Source organism: Lepidochelys kempii, chromosome 2 (genome assembly GCF_965140265.1).
Source record: "Lepidochelys kempii isolate rLepKem1 chromosome 2, rLepKem1.hap2, whole genome shotgun sequence".
Classification (NCBI taxonomy): domain Eukaryota; kingdom Metazoa; phylum Chordata; order Testudines; family Cheloniidae; genus Lepidochelys; species Lepidochelys kempii.
This window is the reverse complement of record NC_133257.1, coordinates 192,444,567-192,462,998: the sequence shown is the minus strand read 5'-3', so window position 1 is coordinate 192,462,998 and position 18,432 is coordinate 192,444,567. Positions and strand designations below refer to the sequence as shown.

Below are 18,432 nucleotides of genomic sequence, written 5' to 3'. Positions count from 1 at the left end.
ATGGCAGTGACTTTAGGTCACTTCTAGCTTCTGCCACAGTTTGGACCAGTGATCTAGGCTGAGGGCTTGATATCCTATTATCGGTTCCCTGGGCCTTCCATTTATTCAATAAACAGGAAAAAAACACTGACCTAGTAGTAGATCAACACAGTGATATGTCAGAAGGTTGGTTGTGTTCTTGGATCACTTGACTAAACATCAGAAGAACCTGCAGATGGGGGATGTATTTAGTACAATCTATGCTGCTTACACATCACAGCAGCCCTTGTAGACTCATTGATGGAATGATACTGGAGGAGAATTCAAAGCATAATTGGACAATTATCCTGAAGTCCTTAGCTTAACATAGACAAATTTTGAATTATTTTTAGATCCCTAGGCAAAAGTAAGCCTTTGAGAGAGACTGAATTGCAAGGGTGAGAGAACAAATATACTATAAACTAATCATAGCTTGTAATAGCATTATGGTGTGAATGTGTCTAAACAATGGTGCCTATGCATAAAGAAACAGAAGGTATTTAAACTGAGTTTGTCAATAGGCCTGTTCTCATTCTCTTATTGAACCAGTGAACTATAAGAAATGTTGTAATTAATGTATCAAGATTACTTTTAAAGGTTAAGCATACTAGAGAGTTGCACATTTGTTACTTCTTTAGGCCAAGCACATTACCCACACCAGGAGCATCTTGCATTCCTCCACCCTTCACACAGGATCCCTGTGTACCACCATCCTATTTCAGAAACTCCCTGCAATCCCCCTCCTTCATACCAGGAGCTCTCATGTCAGGGGCTGCATGTGCCCCCATGCCACAGTTCTGATTCTCTCTCTCTCTCTCTCTCTCTCTCTCTCTCTGTCTCGTCAGTATTTTAAAACTGAATTGGGAGGATGGGCAGACCTGAGATGGGGGTGGGTGTTATGATAGAAAGCGTTAATGGCAGCCATCAAGTAGTGTTGTACCAATAAAATAAAAACCAGCAGGATCTTATTAAAGGGAAACAGGCAAAATACCACATTTACTGTGAATACAGAAAGAATCATAGTAAGCAGTTAGTTATAGTTGTAACATTCCATTCAATCTCATATTTATTCACACATTCATTCATACAAACACACACACACAGGTTCTGCAAGGTAGTTATCATAGTTACCAGCCTTAGAGTTGCTCATGCCAAGCCACTGGCCAGGTGACCTGGACATGAGGAGGGAGCAGGGCCTTGTCAGATGCTCATCTGATGCTCCTGGAAGTTGGTTTGCAGAATCAGACCCCCAAAGTTCTCACTTTTTAGAGTCTATTTTTACAGGAATTTCTTCCTATGCCAGTCTATGGGAATTGCTTCATCATGCTGTTGCTGAATCAATCAGCAGATGGCACATTCCTGACGGCTCCAAGATGTTATCTTGTTCTTTGGTTCTCCCATTCTTGAGGCTGTTGGGTGGATTCCAGTCTGCCCTCTGGGGGTCCTCTGGTTATTTCCACTTGACGCCTTCTTCAGCTGATGGACACTGGATTCTTAGGCTGGCACCTCCCTGATCATTCAGTTATTATCCACACCAAGCATCCATCCACATACATCCTCTATCTCTATTTTAATCATAATTGTTAATACAACAAAAGGGCGGGGAGTCTCTGGGTGCTGTTTCTGTTGTTACAGAGTATTGCTTTGAGTCTCTCTCTCTGTGCGAATTGCTTTGAGAACAGACTCTGTCTTAGAATGTACTAACGCAATTAGCAGCTTGCAAGTTTCACACATAGAGGGAGAGAAACAGTACCAAAAACCAAGAGACCTCTTAATTAGTAATACCCTGGAATTTAAACTCTGGGGAATCAAACTCATTTGTGATTTTAATACAGAACTTCTTTAATATGATCCAACATAATCCCCCTTTTGACAAGATTTATAATCGTCAGCGTCACTTTCTATGTAGCCTATTCAAGAGAAAGTACTGTGAGGCAATTTGAGTTTGTGATTCCAATTCATGCCACATACATGATCCTAGTGATGTATCTTTACTACAAGGTTCTGGGGCAACAGGCAAGGTGAGGCACACCCACTTTTGAGGAGTCCATTCAGTACAACCTCTAGTGTCCAATAGCTTCCCTCCCTCCCCAGCTCACTGGCTCAAGGTCCAGGGTAGCCAAAAGGATCCCATGTGTAATATGGGGAGTGGGTTAACCTTCAATACCTTTGCCTCCAGGGACTGTTGGTGTGCAATTTTGACAACAATTTCTCCCATTAACAAGTCTGGTTTACAATAGTGGAAACATATTGCATCCATTCATATTGATAAGTGTCAAACAATGATCTCTTTCTTTTTTAACAAATGCATCAAACCCTTAATATTTCCCAAAATGACCCAGAACATTTTGTGTTCCAAAGTAGCTAGTGCAAGTATCTGCATTTCAGTGCATCCCATAGCTATGCCTGTGTAGTTTCCTATTTCTAATATTTTTTTTTTCTTATGGATAAGCCATGTGGTAGTATTAAGCCATTACTAAAGATTCCATTGGCCTTTTAGGTTACCCAGACCAATTTGGACCAAGTCTACTTTGGCATGTACTTGTTTTTGTATCAGGCTGTCCTGTAGCTGGGACAGAAAGCTTAATTTATTTTTAAGTTCCTGCAGGTCTTCAGTATTTTTTTTTTTAAACACACAACAGTGCTAGCAACAACACAAAACACAAGACAAAACATAGAACACAGAACACAATTTCTATTGTGACAGTAGATTCGTGGTATTGGGTTGCTTTTCAGCTGGCAGCTTTTCCTGATTTTCTGAAAGACAAAAAGAACATGTTTCTACCCCTTTTGGGGTGGCAGATTATTGCTTAAAATATTTCTTTTACAAATACCCTTGCTGATTGCAGGCAAAACAGAGAAATTGCCCCCATATTTTCCTGTTTTTGTTCTATAGGCAGGCCAGGTTTCAAAGGCTTTTATCTTTTAAGGGTTATGGGGAAATTATCCCACTGTTTAGTCATTAAATCCCTGAGTTTTCCTTCTTATACAGCAGACCAAGTTTATAATGTTTTTCCTGCTGTGTTAAGCTTTAAGTTTTATTTACAGGTAATAACTGAGAAGCATCATTACCATACGACCTTAAAGGATTTTTCCAAAAATCATACACACTATACGTTGTTACAGGGATACTTATTATCATTACATTTATTAAAATTATCTTGTTATCCCATGCCTTTTATTTAGACAATTTGTTTGCTGACCAGGTATGTCCTTTATCTGCAGCTCCTTTGTGCTGCTAGTTCTTTCCTTCCTTTATCATTTAGGTAATTTGCATTTTCACAGAAACTTCCTGCTTTTGGATTTAAAGCCATCAGCAGCTCAGAGACTCTATCTTAAAAGGGACACAATCAACTTTCACCAGAGTTTTGATCATTTTTAACTTCTGCTTCCAAAACACACAGCAATCTGAAAAAGAAAACCCAACCTATTGTGGCTCCCTTTGGAGCCCTAATAGCATTTTAATTAAGTAGCATGGTATGTTTGCATTTCTTTTGCCCCTTCTACAATATACCCTGCACATGTTCTGGGGCAAATGCACATTCCTTCCATAGTTTAACTTCTATAACATTATCCAGATCCATTTTTACATAAGGTGTCACTATTTCTTTTTTTGCTTACAGAGTTTTCATGTACCTTTATCAAAGTGACAGTCTGACTACTCAGAGCCATTTTAAGACTCAGTGTTTCTAACATTGCTTCTTTTTGTTTTGTGCACCTCACCCCTGCTGTTGCTTCAGAGAGGCACTGTCTTTTTTTAATTTTTTTTTTACTACAACTCTCATCTGCTATTTTGTTACAAAAACAAACAAACAAAAAACAAACAAAAAGAATCCAAATTTTTTTTTTATATATTCTCCTGATTTTGACTGCCCTGCTGCAGCCACAACTTAAAAACATTTTAAATTTTGTAAAGCATTGAGTTACCTTTTAAGGGTTAAATGCCAAATCCCAAAGCCAAACAACACTAATTACCTGTGTCTAGCAAAAAGGTCTGTCAGTTTTGCAACTTTGAATTAAAGAGTCAAATGGATTTTTAGTGGCATTAACAAAAACAAAACTAACTGGTCCTTAGAACTTTACATATTTACACACACACAGACAGATACATACACATTTTCTTTTCCTTAACATCCCTTCCACACTGCTCTGTTTTTTACATCTTACATTCCCTTTATACATTTGAGGCAGTTAAGTTCCAATAGAACCCTCTTATGTTCTTTTAGCAAATTTGACTAAATTGTCCAGTCAAATGATTTTAATCAGATAGTTTATTTTTGCCTGGCTAATTTACAGACATTCCTTTGGAAAAGGGCCCATTTTTCTTTCAGAATGGCTGCAAAGAAACCAAGAATGCTCTAACACTTTTCCTTTTTAACATTTTTGGTTAAAAGTTGTTTGGGTGAAATACAAAGTTTAACTGCTTAATTCCCTCCAGCCTCTGCAGAGTTAACTTTTTTTTTTTTACTCTCTTTTCTCTTTGTAATTATGCCTGGGGGTGCCGTACATAGGACCTTCTCCCCCTTTACCTGCCTCCCTCCAGCCTCTGCAGAGTTAACTTTTTCACTCTTTTTGTATTCCTGGAGTGCCTCTTTCACTATTTTCAGCTGGCTTTGGATATGTGTAGCCAGCACCTTCCAATTGTCTGCTCCCTTTTCCATTTGTGCCTTTTCCTCTTTACATGAAGACAAGCGGAGGGAAGAATCCTTACATGCCTCCCACAACAACCAAATTGCTGCTGCATCTCTTTTGGCAGCACTAGAAGGTTTGTATATGAGGATATACTGAGCCAATCTATCCTCTAGGTCCGAAATAGTGCAGACATCAGCTAGGGCTTGTTTAGTCCAAGGACTGTGCCCAAATTTTTGAAGGATTTGTTTAAAAGGTGTAATTTCTTTAACAAAAGGTGAGGTTGGAGTTCCTTCTGACTCCATTCCTCCCTCTAGTACTGGCTTACCCTGTTTTCTTTTAAACATCTTAACATGGATATTTCAATCTCTTTGTCACTGCTGGTATTACTTAGCAAGTGACACAGCCTAGATTCTGAAATCATAGCTTAATCTATGCGTTTTTCCCCTGCTACCTTCCCGGAGGCCAGCAGGTCCCCTGCTACCTTCCCAGAGGCCAGCAGGTCCAGATAACCTATTTCTCCCTGCTACCTTCTTGGAGGCCAGCAGGTCTGGTTAACCTGTTCTTCCCTGCTACCTTCTCGGAGGTCAGCAGGTCCCCTGCTACCTTCCCGGAGGCCAGCAGGTCTAGTTTAATCTGTTTTCCCTATTACCTTCTCGGAGGCCAGCAGGTCCCCTGCTACCTTCTCAGAGGCCAGCAGGTCTGGTTTAATCTGTTTTTCCTGCTACCTTCTCGGAGGCCAGCAGGTCTGGTTTAATCTGTTTTTCCTGCTACCTTCTCGGAGGCCAGCAGGTCCCCTGCTACCTTCTCGGAGGCCAGCAGGTCTGGTTAACTTGTTTCTCCCTGCTACCTTCTCGGAGGCCAGCAGGTCCGGTTAACCTGTTCTTCCCTGCTACCTTCTCGGAGGTCAGCAGGTCCCCTGCTACCTTCCCGGAGGCCAGCAGGTCTAGTTTAATCTGTTTTCCCTGCTACCTTCTCGAAGGCCAGCAGGTCCCCTGCTACCTTCTCGGAGGCCAGCAGGTCTGGTTTAATCTGTTTTTCCTGCTACCTTCTCGGAGGCCAGCAGGTCTGGTTAACCTAATAGAAATGCCTAGCTCACTAGAGCTGGCGGTGTGCACACCAATATTTACAATAACTGAGGTTTTTTACCAATATTCCCCCTTTCGCAATTCTCCACCAAAATGTTGTACCAATAAAATAAAAACCAGCAGGATCTTATTAAAGGGAAAAAGGCAAAATACCACATTTACTGTGAATACAGAAAGAATCATAGTAAGCAGTTAGTTATAGTTATAACATTCCATTCAATCTCATATTTATTCACACATTCATTCATACAAACACACACACACAGGTTCTGCAAGGTAGTTATCATAGTTACCAGCCTTAGAGTTGCTCATGCCAAGCCACTGGCCAGGTGACCTGGACATGAGGAGGGAGCAGGGCCTTGTCAGATGCTCATCTGATGCTCCTGGAAGTTGGTTTGCAGAATCAGACCCCCAAAGTTCTCACTTTTTAGAGTCTATTTTTACAGGAATTTCTTCCTATGCCAGTCTATGGGAATTGCTTCATCATGCTGTTGCTGAATCAATCAGCAGATAGCACATTCCTGACGGCTCCAAGATGTTATCTTGTTCTTTGGTTCTCCCATTCTTGAGGCTGTTGGGTGGATTCCAGTCTGCCCTCTGGGGGTCCTCTGGTTATTTCCACTTGACGCCTTCTTCAGCTGATGGACACTGGATTCTTAGGCTGGCACCTCCCTGATCATTCAGTTATTATCCACACCAAGCATCCATCCACATGCATCCTCTATCTCTATTTTAATCACAATTGTTAATACAACAAAAGGGCGGGGAGTCTCTGGGTGCTGTTTCTGTTGTTAGAGTATTGCTTTGAGTCTCTCTCTCTGTGAATTGCTTTGAGAACAGACTCTGTCTTAGAATGTACTAACACAATTAGCAGCTTGCAAGTTTCACGCACGGAGGGAGAGAAACAGTACCAAAAACCAAGAGACCTCTTAATTAGTAATACCCTGGAATTGAAACTCTGGGGAATCAAACTCATTTGTGATTTTAATACAGAACTTCTTTAATATGATCCAACAGTAGTTCTTTGATTTGTAGACAATTACAGAGATGCTTGAAGCTTCTAGGTCTACAATCAGATGCCAGGGGCTATGTGTCATTCCCCTCCCCCCTTCTGATTTTCACCAAAATCAATAGAATTCTTCCCACTGATGCCTAGATAAATCCATGGAGGATAGGTCCATCAATGGCTATTAGCCAGGATGGATAGGGATGGTGTCCCGAGGCTCTGCTTGCCAGAGGCTGGGAGTGGTTGGCAGGGAATGGATCACTTGGTGATTGTCTGCTCTGTTCATTCCCTCTGGGGCACCTGGCATTGGCCACTGTCAGAAGACAGGATATTGGGCTAGATGGACCTTTTGTCTGATCCACTATGGCCGTTCTTACGTCTCGACCATTCCCTGAGATTTTGGAATCGCTTGGCTGTGACATCCAAAAGTTATTGTGTTACATCAAACAGAAATACCATCAAGCTGAGAATAAGCCCTTGCAAGCTCTGACAGTAATTTGTCTTACTGCTTTCAGTATTTAGTACAACCATGCTGGGTGAATGAAGATACGTGGGGGCAGAAGAGGAAAAATTGAGTGAAAACTGTTTCAAATTGCATTGAGTTGGTACATTTTGTTACTATGTCTTGTTTTCTTGACAGGTGCAATCAACAAATATCCACCAGTACAGCTCAGGAGAAGTTGTACCAGAGCTGCCTCTCAGAAACCAGAATATGCACGAAGGGGCCAAGAACATGTGTGAGTCCAGACACTTATTTTATGATGACTTGTTATATATGGGCAAATTGATGAGAGCACCTAGTTCTCCTGGGTAGGGATTCCTACCAAAGGTCCTGAACCTGCAAACGCTCACAGATGTGCTTCACTTTATGCATGTGAGTAGTTGTGCTGGGCAGTAATTTCATGTTCTGCCATCAAAATTATCAGTCATTTAAAAAAAATTGAAAACTACAGAATTGTAACAAAGATTTTAAAACTTATCATTAAAACGAGATACAAAATTCTCCTCCTGCCTGATTGCTGTTTGTCCTGCAGAGCTCATTTGTGCAAAGCACTACCACATATGGTTTCAGCTCTTAGGGCTTGTCCACCTGAACATTTAGTTTGCAGCAGGCTGTGGTGTAAATCTGACTTTCACTAGCCTGCTGCAGCACACTAACAGTTCCTTAGTGTGCTTTCAGCTACTCCCTAAGTGCACTTGTGCATAACAGCAGGGTCTACACAGATACCTACTGCAGGACAGGGTAGATTCATACCCCAGCTTGCTACAAATCGTGAAGACGAGCCCTTATTGAAATCTGAATACCTCTGTTCCTGGGAGGTTGAGTTAAGACTGGAACATAAGGGAAAGGGCAGACATTGAAATAGAGGAAGTTAGCAAATACCAGCTATTTTTGAGTCCTCCTGCCAGGGCAAAATGTTTCCTGTTCTTTTATTCCCAGAGCTATCATAGATGACAGTTGGTCAGGAGGTGATGCCATAGCTGATGCTGAATATGCTGTTTCTGGGCATGCAACACTAATGTTCCAGGATGACAAAAGCGATGGTTCTCTAAACACCAACAGTTTTGCCAGCAGTACACATCAGTCCATGGTAACTACAGACATAATGGAGAATGCTGCCAAAACAAACGGAAGGAAAGATAACGTGAGTTATGTCTGAGGTAAGGAAAGGAAGGAGGATGTCTGCATAAACCTCACGGAACCCTATGGATGACTTCGCACCTCCTTAGACAATTCAGCTGAGGGAAAGGAGCCAAATATACCAGCTCTTCTCTGTCGCCTCCTCCTCTTCCTGCCATCAAACTAACCTCTTTTCTGCCCTCTGTAGACTCACTGAGTCTGCACCAGCATGACAGGAAGAGGACCCCTACACAAGCAGGCAGAATTTCCTGTTGCCACTCGCTTTCTCCGTCAGGTAGCCTCAAAGCACAGAGCTGTTTCATGGCTTCAGGCCCATTCTAAGCTAACTTCAGCTACACATGATCCTCTTAGTCGCCCTCCTGTGGCTCTTTCCCAACATGAGCCTCTTATGTGGCTCACCCATGGCCTCCAATTACCCCAAGCCCCGATATTCTCACTGAAACAAGCACCCTCCTTAAAATCTTAAGACCTGGTCCATCTGAACTGTTTTGATTAATATTAATCACGATCGTGTTCAAATAATACAAAGCAAGAATTCCTAGGCTCCTGTATTATAAACCCAACGAGGATTTTGGTTGGATCTGCAGCCACTACAGAGTTTATCGGTCATCAGCACATTCTGTTCTCAGAATGCTGTGAAGAGAGCTGCATATAAAGGCTCATGGATAAATATTATGGCAGTTAGAAGAAGTGGAAATAAAAATATTCTTGTAAAATATCTAGCAAATTGAAAAGCAAATGGCTAGCATTCACTACTGCTTTCAAGCTCCCTTAACTACAGTGCTTAGCACTTACACAGCACGTTTCATCTGCGGGTCTAAAATGCTCTACAGGAGCAAAGACTGTGATCTCCTATTAATGGATGGGGAAACAGAAGCCCACAGAGGTTAAGGCTCACATTTTCTAAGTTGGCTGCCTGAATTTAAGCACCTAAATAAGTGACCTAATTTTCAGAGGTACTACACATCCACCGCTCTGAGTGATGTGTTTCTGAAATATTTTTGTTTCCTTTATGGCCCTTGCATAGCTTTTGAAAATAGCTGTAGAGATTTCCCTGGAATGCAGTGTCAGGTACAGTTGTGATGGGGATTGAATGGATGCACATTTGCAACTGCGTCTCTACTATGCAGCACACGTGCATCAGCTTTCTCTGCTCTTATTAGTTTTAGATGCTCTTTTGCTGTGTAGTGCTTATTCACATCCTCAGACATCTCCCCTATCCCCATGATGGATCTAGTCTATTGGTTTTGTTCTCAGAGGTGGAAAGCCTACCCATAATTCCACACTTCTGGCAACTGCAGAAGCAGCATATGTCATTTGGGGGGATTGGGCTCAGTCTGAGGGAGAAGTGAGGGCACTAACAGAGCCACTGCATCGGGCCATCTTGCCGCTCCTCCTGGCTGAGGCAAGACTGGCTCCATCAGCTGGCTCAAGATTTGTTCCCATCCTGGCCTTCTGGAGAGGCACCACAGCACGTGCTCAGGCTGTGGCAAGAGGCCAAGAGTTGGCCATCAGTCCCTGGTTTGAAAAGATACTCTACCTTAATACAATGCTTAGGGGGGGAAAAGAAAAGCAATGGTATTGAAAACAAGTCTTTTTTCAGTCCTCTGTATGGACAGTCTCATCCTAAAGAAAGGGCACTTTGGGTTTTTGTTTTATAGATGGCTGGAACCAAAGCGTTTTAAACAATGAAATGGTTAAATATGGCACTGGGCTGAAGAAACTAACTGCTGCATGGTTCTGACCTGTAAAAATTCCCATCTCTGCCTCCTACAATGGTTTATTGGTGGAAATCATGGAAGAAATGTGGACATGATCTGTCAGATACAGAATCATTTTATTCCTTGAAAAATGGACAAGAGTGTATGTTAAACTTGAATATATCTATCCATATGCACGTAGGGTCTGCTCCTGTATAGGACTGAATGTGCTCAACTCCCAATCACTTGAGTGGAAGGTGAGGGCACTTGAAAATTAACAGGGTCAGGCCCTTGAGGAACTGTCTAGTCTCCAGGTCAGTTGTGCTTTGTTGGAGTTGGCTGGCAAGAATTGAGGCATGAACGTGTGTAACACTCTCCTCTTTCAATGCAGTGCAAATTCTTCTCAGTGAAACTTTATTTTCCATACTCCTTTTACAGGTGTAAGTTGCATTTTGTAAAGATAGGAAGAAGGCTTATTAGTCACTGCTGTGCTTTTCCAGGTAGAGTAACTGTGCAATTGGTGACTGAATTACTTCCTTTAGACCAAGGGGCACTCTAAAAGAACAGTGCTCTTTAACATGGAGCATCTAGTCTGCCTTAAAACAAAACAAAAAAAACCAAGGTCATAAGCATAGGGCTTGTAAAAAAAAATACTTCCCCATGTAAGTTTTTTCCATCAGAAAATGTCAATTCCATGGAATGTCTCTATTCCATCATAAGTTTTGATGGAAACCAAGCAGAGTGGCTGCTGATGGTCCTTTTACAGGTGTTAAGTTGCTAAATGAAATTTAGTTTCATATGCCACAATATACCAAGTTTCAGACTGATGTGATGTCAAATAGTCACCAAAAACATTGCAACATCCAGGTTTGTTGTACATTTACAAAGCTTCATTTCAGTGTTAGTACACAGACATCTAAAAATAGACAGCATACATATACAGTAGCTCATTGCATTTTAACTGGGACGTTAAGTACTTTAAGCAGGTAGTGAGCCCATCAAACTATCCTTCCCATATTACTCAAGCATTGCTAGTTACTCTTGGAGTAAACTCTTGAACCTAGAATTATGTTGTGCCAATTGTGGAAGAGAAGAGATATTGGTTAAATGTATTTTTTTCTGTGTATCTTATTCCAAAAAGGAAAATTTTAAAATTTAAACAAAACTACTCAAATCCCTGGGGATATACGCTACTGGCTTTAGTGGGATCAGGCTTTGAATAGCCGTGCACTCCAAGGAATAAAAGTCCCATTTCTCAAACTCTTATGACCAGGCATAGGTGACTCTTCACAGTAATAAGCATGCCTGATAGTCATTGTTCAAAGCTACAGATCCCAAATTCTTTGCAATTTAGACCAGTTTTTGGTCCAGAGATTAGCATAAAAAATATTTTACATTCTTCTGACTTAAGACTACACCTGAGAATTACCTTTTTTAGGAAAAAGAGGTACTGCTGAGTGAGTGAGTGTGCAAAAAACAGTACTTTGACATTAGGAATTGAAGAGAGATTTGCTGAAACTGTCACTGTTGTCTGGCAACACAAATCTGTTAGTGGTGAGCCAAAATTCAGATCCTCATGTCCCTCCAACTAGCACTGCTGAAGTCAACAAGACTTCTCATAAGAGTATGAAACACAATTTGGGGCTACAGTACAAAATACTATGCATTATTTCTAGGAGTCACATGCACATATTGCATTGTTTACAGAGTTCAGATCTGGTTAGTGGTTTCACCCTTCTAGTTTTAAAGTTGCCATGCTCGGGTTTTTTTTTTTTCAAAAAATATATCTGTTACCTCTAATTGGTGAAAGACATTTAAAAACTGTATGGGGACAGTTTGTAAAATGTACCTTCTGTCACTATGGTGGCATTATACTGAGCTTTAATGCATGTTATGCAACATGTCATGGTACCAATTAAACTATCTACCTGAAACTTCAGATGGTGTCTTTGTTTCATGTGATCATAATAGCTAAAAATAATACTCAGTGCTATTCCCATCAAGCCTTCTGTGTTAAGAATAAGACACGATGCAGTGATCATGATGGGAAATTCTTGTTCCTTTACAAGTCATTACTTACATACAAGAGACTAAATTGCTTGCTCATGATGTACCTAAAAACTTCGTGCTGCCTGGATATAACAATCGTATCTGTTTTGTACAAGAAAAAGTGTATAATGGAATAAGAAAACATTATGCATCACTCATTCTGTGGCTTATGCATTCATTTACAGCGGGGGGGAAGGTAGCAAGAAGTGCTTAAATATTTTTTTCCCTGCACAATACCATTGGGCTTTCAGTCCTCTTTTATATAACATGCTCAAATAAATGACATTTGCCTGCAAGCAGAAGCCTGGCAGGTTTCAAGGTTCAACACACCATAGACGTAAAGAGACACTAGATATTGCAGACAAACTACTGTACAAGTAAGCTCAAATGGAGTTTATTCTCTAACTGTATATTTATCAGAGTATACATGGACATTAGTGCAACAAATTCTTTCACTCTTCTTCCAGATCCAACGTAAAAAAAGTCAGACTTCATAAATACTGTTTATGTAGGAGTCAGCAGCTTTCATTATGTTTATAATCTGCAACATGAGATTTCATAAACTATTTTCTCATAGGTTCCTGAAGAATAGTATGGTTACCACAAGGCTAAATACAATTTCTTCATAAACAGCTTCTGCTTGTTACTTTCAGAAAGTGCTACAGAAACCAAGCAGCTGTAATATGATAACTCAAAGGGCCTTTAAACAAGCTTTAATAACCATAGTGATTGATGTATGGTCACCTTCGTATTCTTCAAAATCAGTATAGTACTATTCTTTGTTACAAATATTTACATACTATATACTAGTGCAACTTTTACTTCCATACTTTAACAATTCCATCTCTTGATGCAGTTACTATAAACCCTTGAGTAGTCTGGAAAGTAGCAATATCTGTGATGATATCATGGTGTCCAACTGGTAGAGACTCTGGTCCGCGACGAGGGGTCTCATCTGTGGGGCCCATCTTCTGCTTGTTTTGAATTTCCTGTTTGAGAGTAGAAGTATTAAAATAAAACAAGTATGCAAAATTACATACATTTAAAAGATGATGTTTCATTACTCTGGCAAAGTAGAAAGACTATTAAAAAAATCAACATAAGTTGTCTTTTGCCAGAAGTTCTCCTCCTATTACTGAAGAGGGTCGGGGTAAGAGCCCTCTTCATTCACCATCTAGCTTCTTGATTCTGCACTGAAGTCATAATTCTGTACTAGTGATTAGGGAAACACTGGTGTGCCAAACTCATTACACCTTCAGTAAAGGAAAAGCTACAAAGAGAAAATGTATGCTTAGTTGTCCTCATGGAAAAATCCTAGTTCAGATCTGTTCATTTAAACATTCTAGATGTAGCAGGGATATCATTTATGTTTAACTTTATAGAAAGGATATATTCAAAATCTACAGATTTTTATAGTAATCTCTAGAGAATTCAACCAGTTTTGTCCTAATTGTATAGGACTTTTCCATAAGGGAAAATTCTCTCAAAATTGGCATACAGGGATGAAATTCTATTTAAAAAAAAAAAAAAACCTTGGCAACTGATTTTACATATTAAGGAAATATGTAAAAATGCCTCCTTAGAAGAAGATTCTAAAATAGCATTTATTCAATTAAATAATCAATACAAAACATTACAATGCCATATTTAAATTAGTAAAGCTGCAAGTACCAAAGGTCACTTTGAGGGACACAATCGCAGCAGAATTCTGAAATGAAAACATTCTTGTACTTTTCTGATATGGTTTAAGTTGTGCTCCATTTATTTGTTCCTTATGGCATAATTAAAGTGTACTTACAGCATTGCATAAATAACTAATACAGTACTCAACTTCTAACTGCAGGACAAATTCCACACTAACTGGGTAACAGCCGGCAGTGGAAATGCCTCAGTGACGGGCAAGCCAAAATATTAAATTGTTAAATCACTGAGTTTCAGGATCACAAAAGTCATCCCAAGATATCAGGCTTCCCCCACTGAATACTATCTGGTGGTATTGTTTGTCAAAAGCAAGTTCTGCCTCTAAAATGTAACTCACTGACTGAAATCCTCGATCCAGAGAAGAGGTAAGGCACAGGTGCTAGCAACGAGAGCATCCCTACCATCATACTGGTGTAACTTGAACTCTGGCCTGGACAGGCAATAAAAACAAAAACCAAACAGGATACCTGAACCACCTCTGTGCCTTCAATTATCTTCCTGTAGTAGGATACAGATGGGCAAGTAGCACTTCCTGCAACAATGTACGATCTCTCAGGATAAGCCATTTCCCAAAACCTAAGAGAGGAAAAAACAAAAAAAACCAAAACACACACAACCCAAAAAACAAACATACATACATGATAAATGCTTAATGCTGCTTAAACCTCACTACGATTGTGTAAGAGCCTTCTTGCCCTTAAGGTAAAATTCAGTTAGCCCAGACTTTACAGAAACATTGAATGGAAGATTTCAGAGTAGCAGCCGTGTTAGTCTGTATCCGTAAAAAGAGAAGGAGGACTTGTGGCACCTTTAGTCTCTAAGGTGCCACAAGTCCTCCTTTTCTTTTTATTGAAGGGAAGAGTTATAGGTTATAAATATGGAAAATCAAAGTTAACATCACATTTACTCACAAGGCATCACTAACTGCTGCTTCCAGCATAGCATATCAAGCACTTTACAAAAGGTGGGTATTATTTCAGTTTTGCAGACGGGAAAAGTGAGATGCGGGAAGTTAAAAACCCTGGCCTGATATAACAGGCAGCAGCAATGAGGAATAGAACAGAGAGCACAGCTCTCTTGACTGTGGAAAAAGCGAACATTCAATTTCACAAACTTCTAAGCTTGTACTGTGAGGGGGTGGGTTAGTAGTAATAGGTTTACTATTTGCAGATTGGTTCATTAAAGATGTGATGGGTTTTAAAAAAATCTAAAGAGATTCCTCAGACTATTTTTACCTTATTTTCATGTCTGAACCTGCAGTCAGTAAAATGGGATTTCCATCTGCAGGACTACAGTATATTCCATGAACACTGTGAGGCGAAGGCTAATGGGGGAAAATGCAAACATGTTACTATCTCCAAAAACATTTTTGTACTAAATTACTAATTTATGTTGCCATGCTTCACAAAACAAGACCGGCATCAAATCATAGAATATCAGGGTTGGCAGGGACCTCAGGAGGCCATCTAGTCCAACCCCGTGCTCAAAGCAGGACCAATCCCCAACTAAATCATCCCAGCCAGGGCTTTGTCAAGCCTGACCTTAAAAACTTCTAAGGAAGGAGATTCCACCACCTCCCTAAGTAACGCATTCCAGTGTTTCACCACCCTCCTAGTGAAAAAGTTTTTCCTAATATCCAACCTAAACTTCCCCCACTGCAACTTGAGACCATTACTTCTTGTTCTGTCATCTGCTATCACTGAGAACAGTCTAGATCCATCCTTTTTGGAACCCACTTTCAGGTAGTTGAAAGCAGCTATCAAATCCCCCCTCATTCTTCTCCTCTGCAGATTAAACAACCCCAGTTCCCTCAGCCTCTCCTCATAAGTCATGTGTTCCAGCCCCCTAATCATTTTTGTTGCCCTCCGCTGGACGCTTTCCAATTTTTCCACATCCTTCTTGTAGTGTGGGGCCCCAAACTGGACACAGTACTCCAGATGAGACCTCACCAATGTCGAATAGAGGGAAACGATTACGTCCCTCGATCTGCTGGCAATGCCCCTACTTATACAGCCCAAAATGCTGTTAGCCTTCTTGGCAACAAGGGCACACTGTTGACTCATATCCAGCTTCTCGTCCTCTGTAACCCCTAGGTCCTTTTCTGCAGAACTGCTGCTTAGGCATCTTGTACAATAGTGACTCAATTACAGACAGGCAACTTATTTGTAAAAAGTTGCCTTTTGTTTCATGACAAACATGAAGTGTGGTGTTTTGGTGTCTTGGTAAATGGTCAGATCTTAAATATATAGAGGTAAACATCATTTCTTTTTTTTGTTCCTGTTCACAAAGCAACGCAAGAGAAACTAACTCTTCCTACACTTCAAATGAGAGATGACAAAAAATTCTCTGACATTTCCATAGAGATGTTCTCAGCTGAGTAAAATTAGGGTAATTATCTCTTACAGAATTGGGTAAAATGAGTAAGTTGAAAAGCACATTGATACACAAAGTCTTGATGTCCTGGCAGTTCCAAGGTTATAGGAACCAGCATAACAGGTTGCCAGTTAACTGAATCACAAAAATCTCAGTTATGAAAAGCTATCATTACACAGGAGACACAAGGTGGATGAGGTAATATCTTTTATTGGACCACGTTGTCGCTTGAATTATCCTGGGATCAACATGGCTACAACCACCCTGCGAACTATTTAAGATCCCAACAGTGAAGGGAACCTAGGGCTTTTATTCAGGAGAGAGAGAGGTCATTTAACCAAGTACAGCATATACTGCAATCTGAATGTTTAACATTTATTAAAAAGGGGGGGTTAGTGATATTTTTTTGCTTGAAGGTTTTTATTTTATTTTATTTGGTTTTGCACTCACTGCTAGATATGGAGGTGCCTCTGACTTATGAACAACAGTGAAAAAAGCATGTGCGTATTGCTCCGTATGAAGGTATATTTTCTCTATTTAATGCTAACTGCTAAACACAGTGGTGCGTTTACTCTCTAAAGGGAAAGTGCAACAGAACAGAGGTACTGTGATCACAGGAATAACATTTAAAAGTCATTATGTTATGAACAGACCCAAACACAATACTATGAATTTGCCATTTTGGGAAAGATCTTTACAGTTAACATCACAGCACAGATGGTTGCTTAGTTTGTTTTGTGAGAAAAATAGGGTGACCAAACATACCAGTCAGTGAGTTAAATATCATTAACTCCTCTACAGTAGATGAAGCTGCAAGGGGAATAGGCAACATACCCTACCCCAAACTACCTGGTCCAATTCCCTGGTGCCAAGGTCACTTTGCAAACACACTACACAAAGGGGTCCAACCCCAGCTATTGAATCTAAGAAGTTTAATAAGGAAGAAATATCTAAACCCTTAACTAAAAAATCCAGACAATTGACATCAATTAATTCTCTGGAGCCCACAGTTGCCTTATATTGTATCTTTCATTTCTGCAGGATCTTAGACTTCTTTGGAAAGTCGATTTCATTTGGACAGCAAAACATGATTAAGTTGCCCAAGATGAGCACATGCTGAGAAACTACAGAAACAAAAGGCAGGAATCAAACACACAGGCAAAAATACTGAAGTGCTGTTTGGAGGCTGAGGAAATTCTAAAGAAAACTATAAAGCACAGTAATGGGAAAGGAAAAAGGAAGTCAGACCTGTAATTCTGAAAGAGGAGGTGCACTGCTGGCCCACAAAGTGAAGCGCCTGTCGCCGGTTTCCATATCCCACATGGAGACTTCATTATTGCCTTGAACAGCTACAGGAAAGACATTGCCAACACAGTTACAACTAAACCAGATGGCTTGGCTTTCTATTGACAGAGGCTAAGTGTACAACACATTTGGCTTGTTCTCCTTGGGGAACATGTCAGCCTCACTCTATTAGTAAGTTCTGAACATATTTTGTTGCTTTCATCTCTACAGTGGCAGCTGCACTACGGTTAAAAAGGACCCTAAACCTCACTTTAAGGTAGTTTTGATAGTTTTGTTTTAAAAACTCTCTGTTACAGGTGAGTCGCATCATATGCGCATTTAACTTATGCAAATTCAACTATTCGACAAAAAAAAGAACAAAAACCAACCAAACAAACAAGGTACCTGTAAATAGTGCGGGCGATTCCGCCCACCATTCCACTCAATGAGCATGAGTGAGCACGAGATGGGAGACGTGACTCTGCTGTTCCCTCAGTCGGTCTCAGTTCCTGCGTGCCTCTCATAGTGTGAGCATCTCGCCGTGCTGAGTGTGATTCTAGCGTTTAAAGACACGTATTTTTCGTACAAGATGGCCCCAAAATGCAAGCCAACTACTTCATCTGGTGCTCAACTGAAGAAACAGCGATCTGTTCCAACGCTGGAGGAAAAAGTGGCTGTGTTGGACTTATTGAGAGACGGTATGTCGGTCTCCAACGTGGTGCATAAATATGGCCACAACGAATCTAGCATCTGTGCCATCAAGATTCGAGAGAGAGAAATTCGTCAAGCTGTGGCATCAAGTGCTCCAATAACTGCAAAGGTGACGAGCCAGGTGCGCGATAAAACTTTAGTGAAGACTGAAAAGGCATTAAACTTATGGCTGGAAGACACGAACCATAAACGTGTGCCTATAGATGGCAACACGTTGCAAGAAAAGGCTCT

At 40.6% G+C, this 18,432-nt stretch overlaps 2 protein-coding genes across 4 annotated transcripts in view; one reads left to right on the top strand and one right to left on the bottom strand.

The window, feature by feature from the left end:
- The window catches only part of COL6A6 (collagen type VI alpha 6 chain), a 109,833-nt gene extending 97,811 nt beyond the window's left edge, over positions 1–12,022 (top strand). Inside the window, exons 36-38 of the mRNA XM_073333281.1 lie at positions 7,382–7,478; positions 8,183–8,403; positions 10,045–12,022. Coding sequence (XP_073189382.1) covers positions 7,382–7,478; positions 8,183–8,402 — 317 coding nt within the window. The 3' untranslated portion in view covers position 8,403; positions 10,045–12,022. The remainder of the gene's footprint in view (positions 1–7,381; positions 7,479–8,182; positions 8,404–10,044) is intronic.
- A 482-nt stretch (positions 12,023–12,504) lies between these two features.
- PIK3R4 (phosphoinositide-3-kinase regulatory subunit 4) overlaps positions 12,505–18,432 on the bottom strand; it is a 39,039-nt gene continuing 33,111 nt past the window's right edge. For all 3 annotated transcript variants that reach the window (XM_073333248.1, XM_073333247.1, XM_073333250.1), the window contains exons 17-20: positions 17,455–17,555; positions 15,069–15,157; positions 14,301–14,409; positions 12,505–13,121 (exon numbers count right to left, since the gene is read on the bottom strand). In XM_073333248.1, coding sequence (XP_073189349.1) covers positions 12,951–13,121; positions 14,301–14,409; positions 15,069–15,157; positions 17,455–17,555 — 470 coding nt within the window. In that variant the 3' untranslated portion in view covers positions 12,505–12,950. The remainder of the gene's footprint in view (positions 13,122–14,300; positions 14,410–15,068; positions 15,158–17,454; positions 17,556–18,432) is intronic.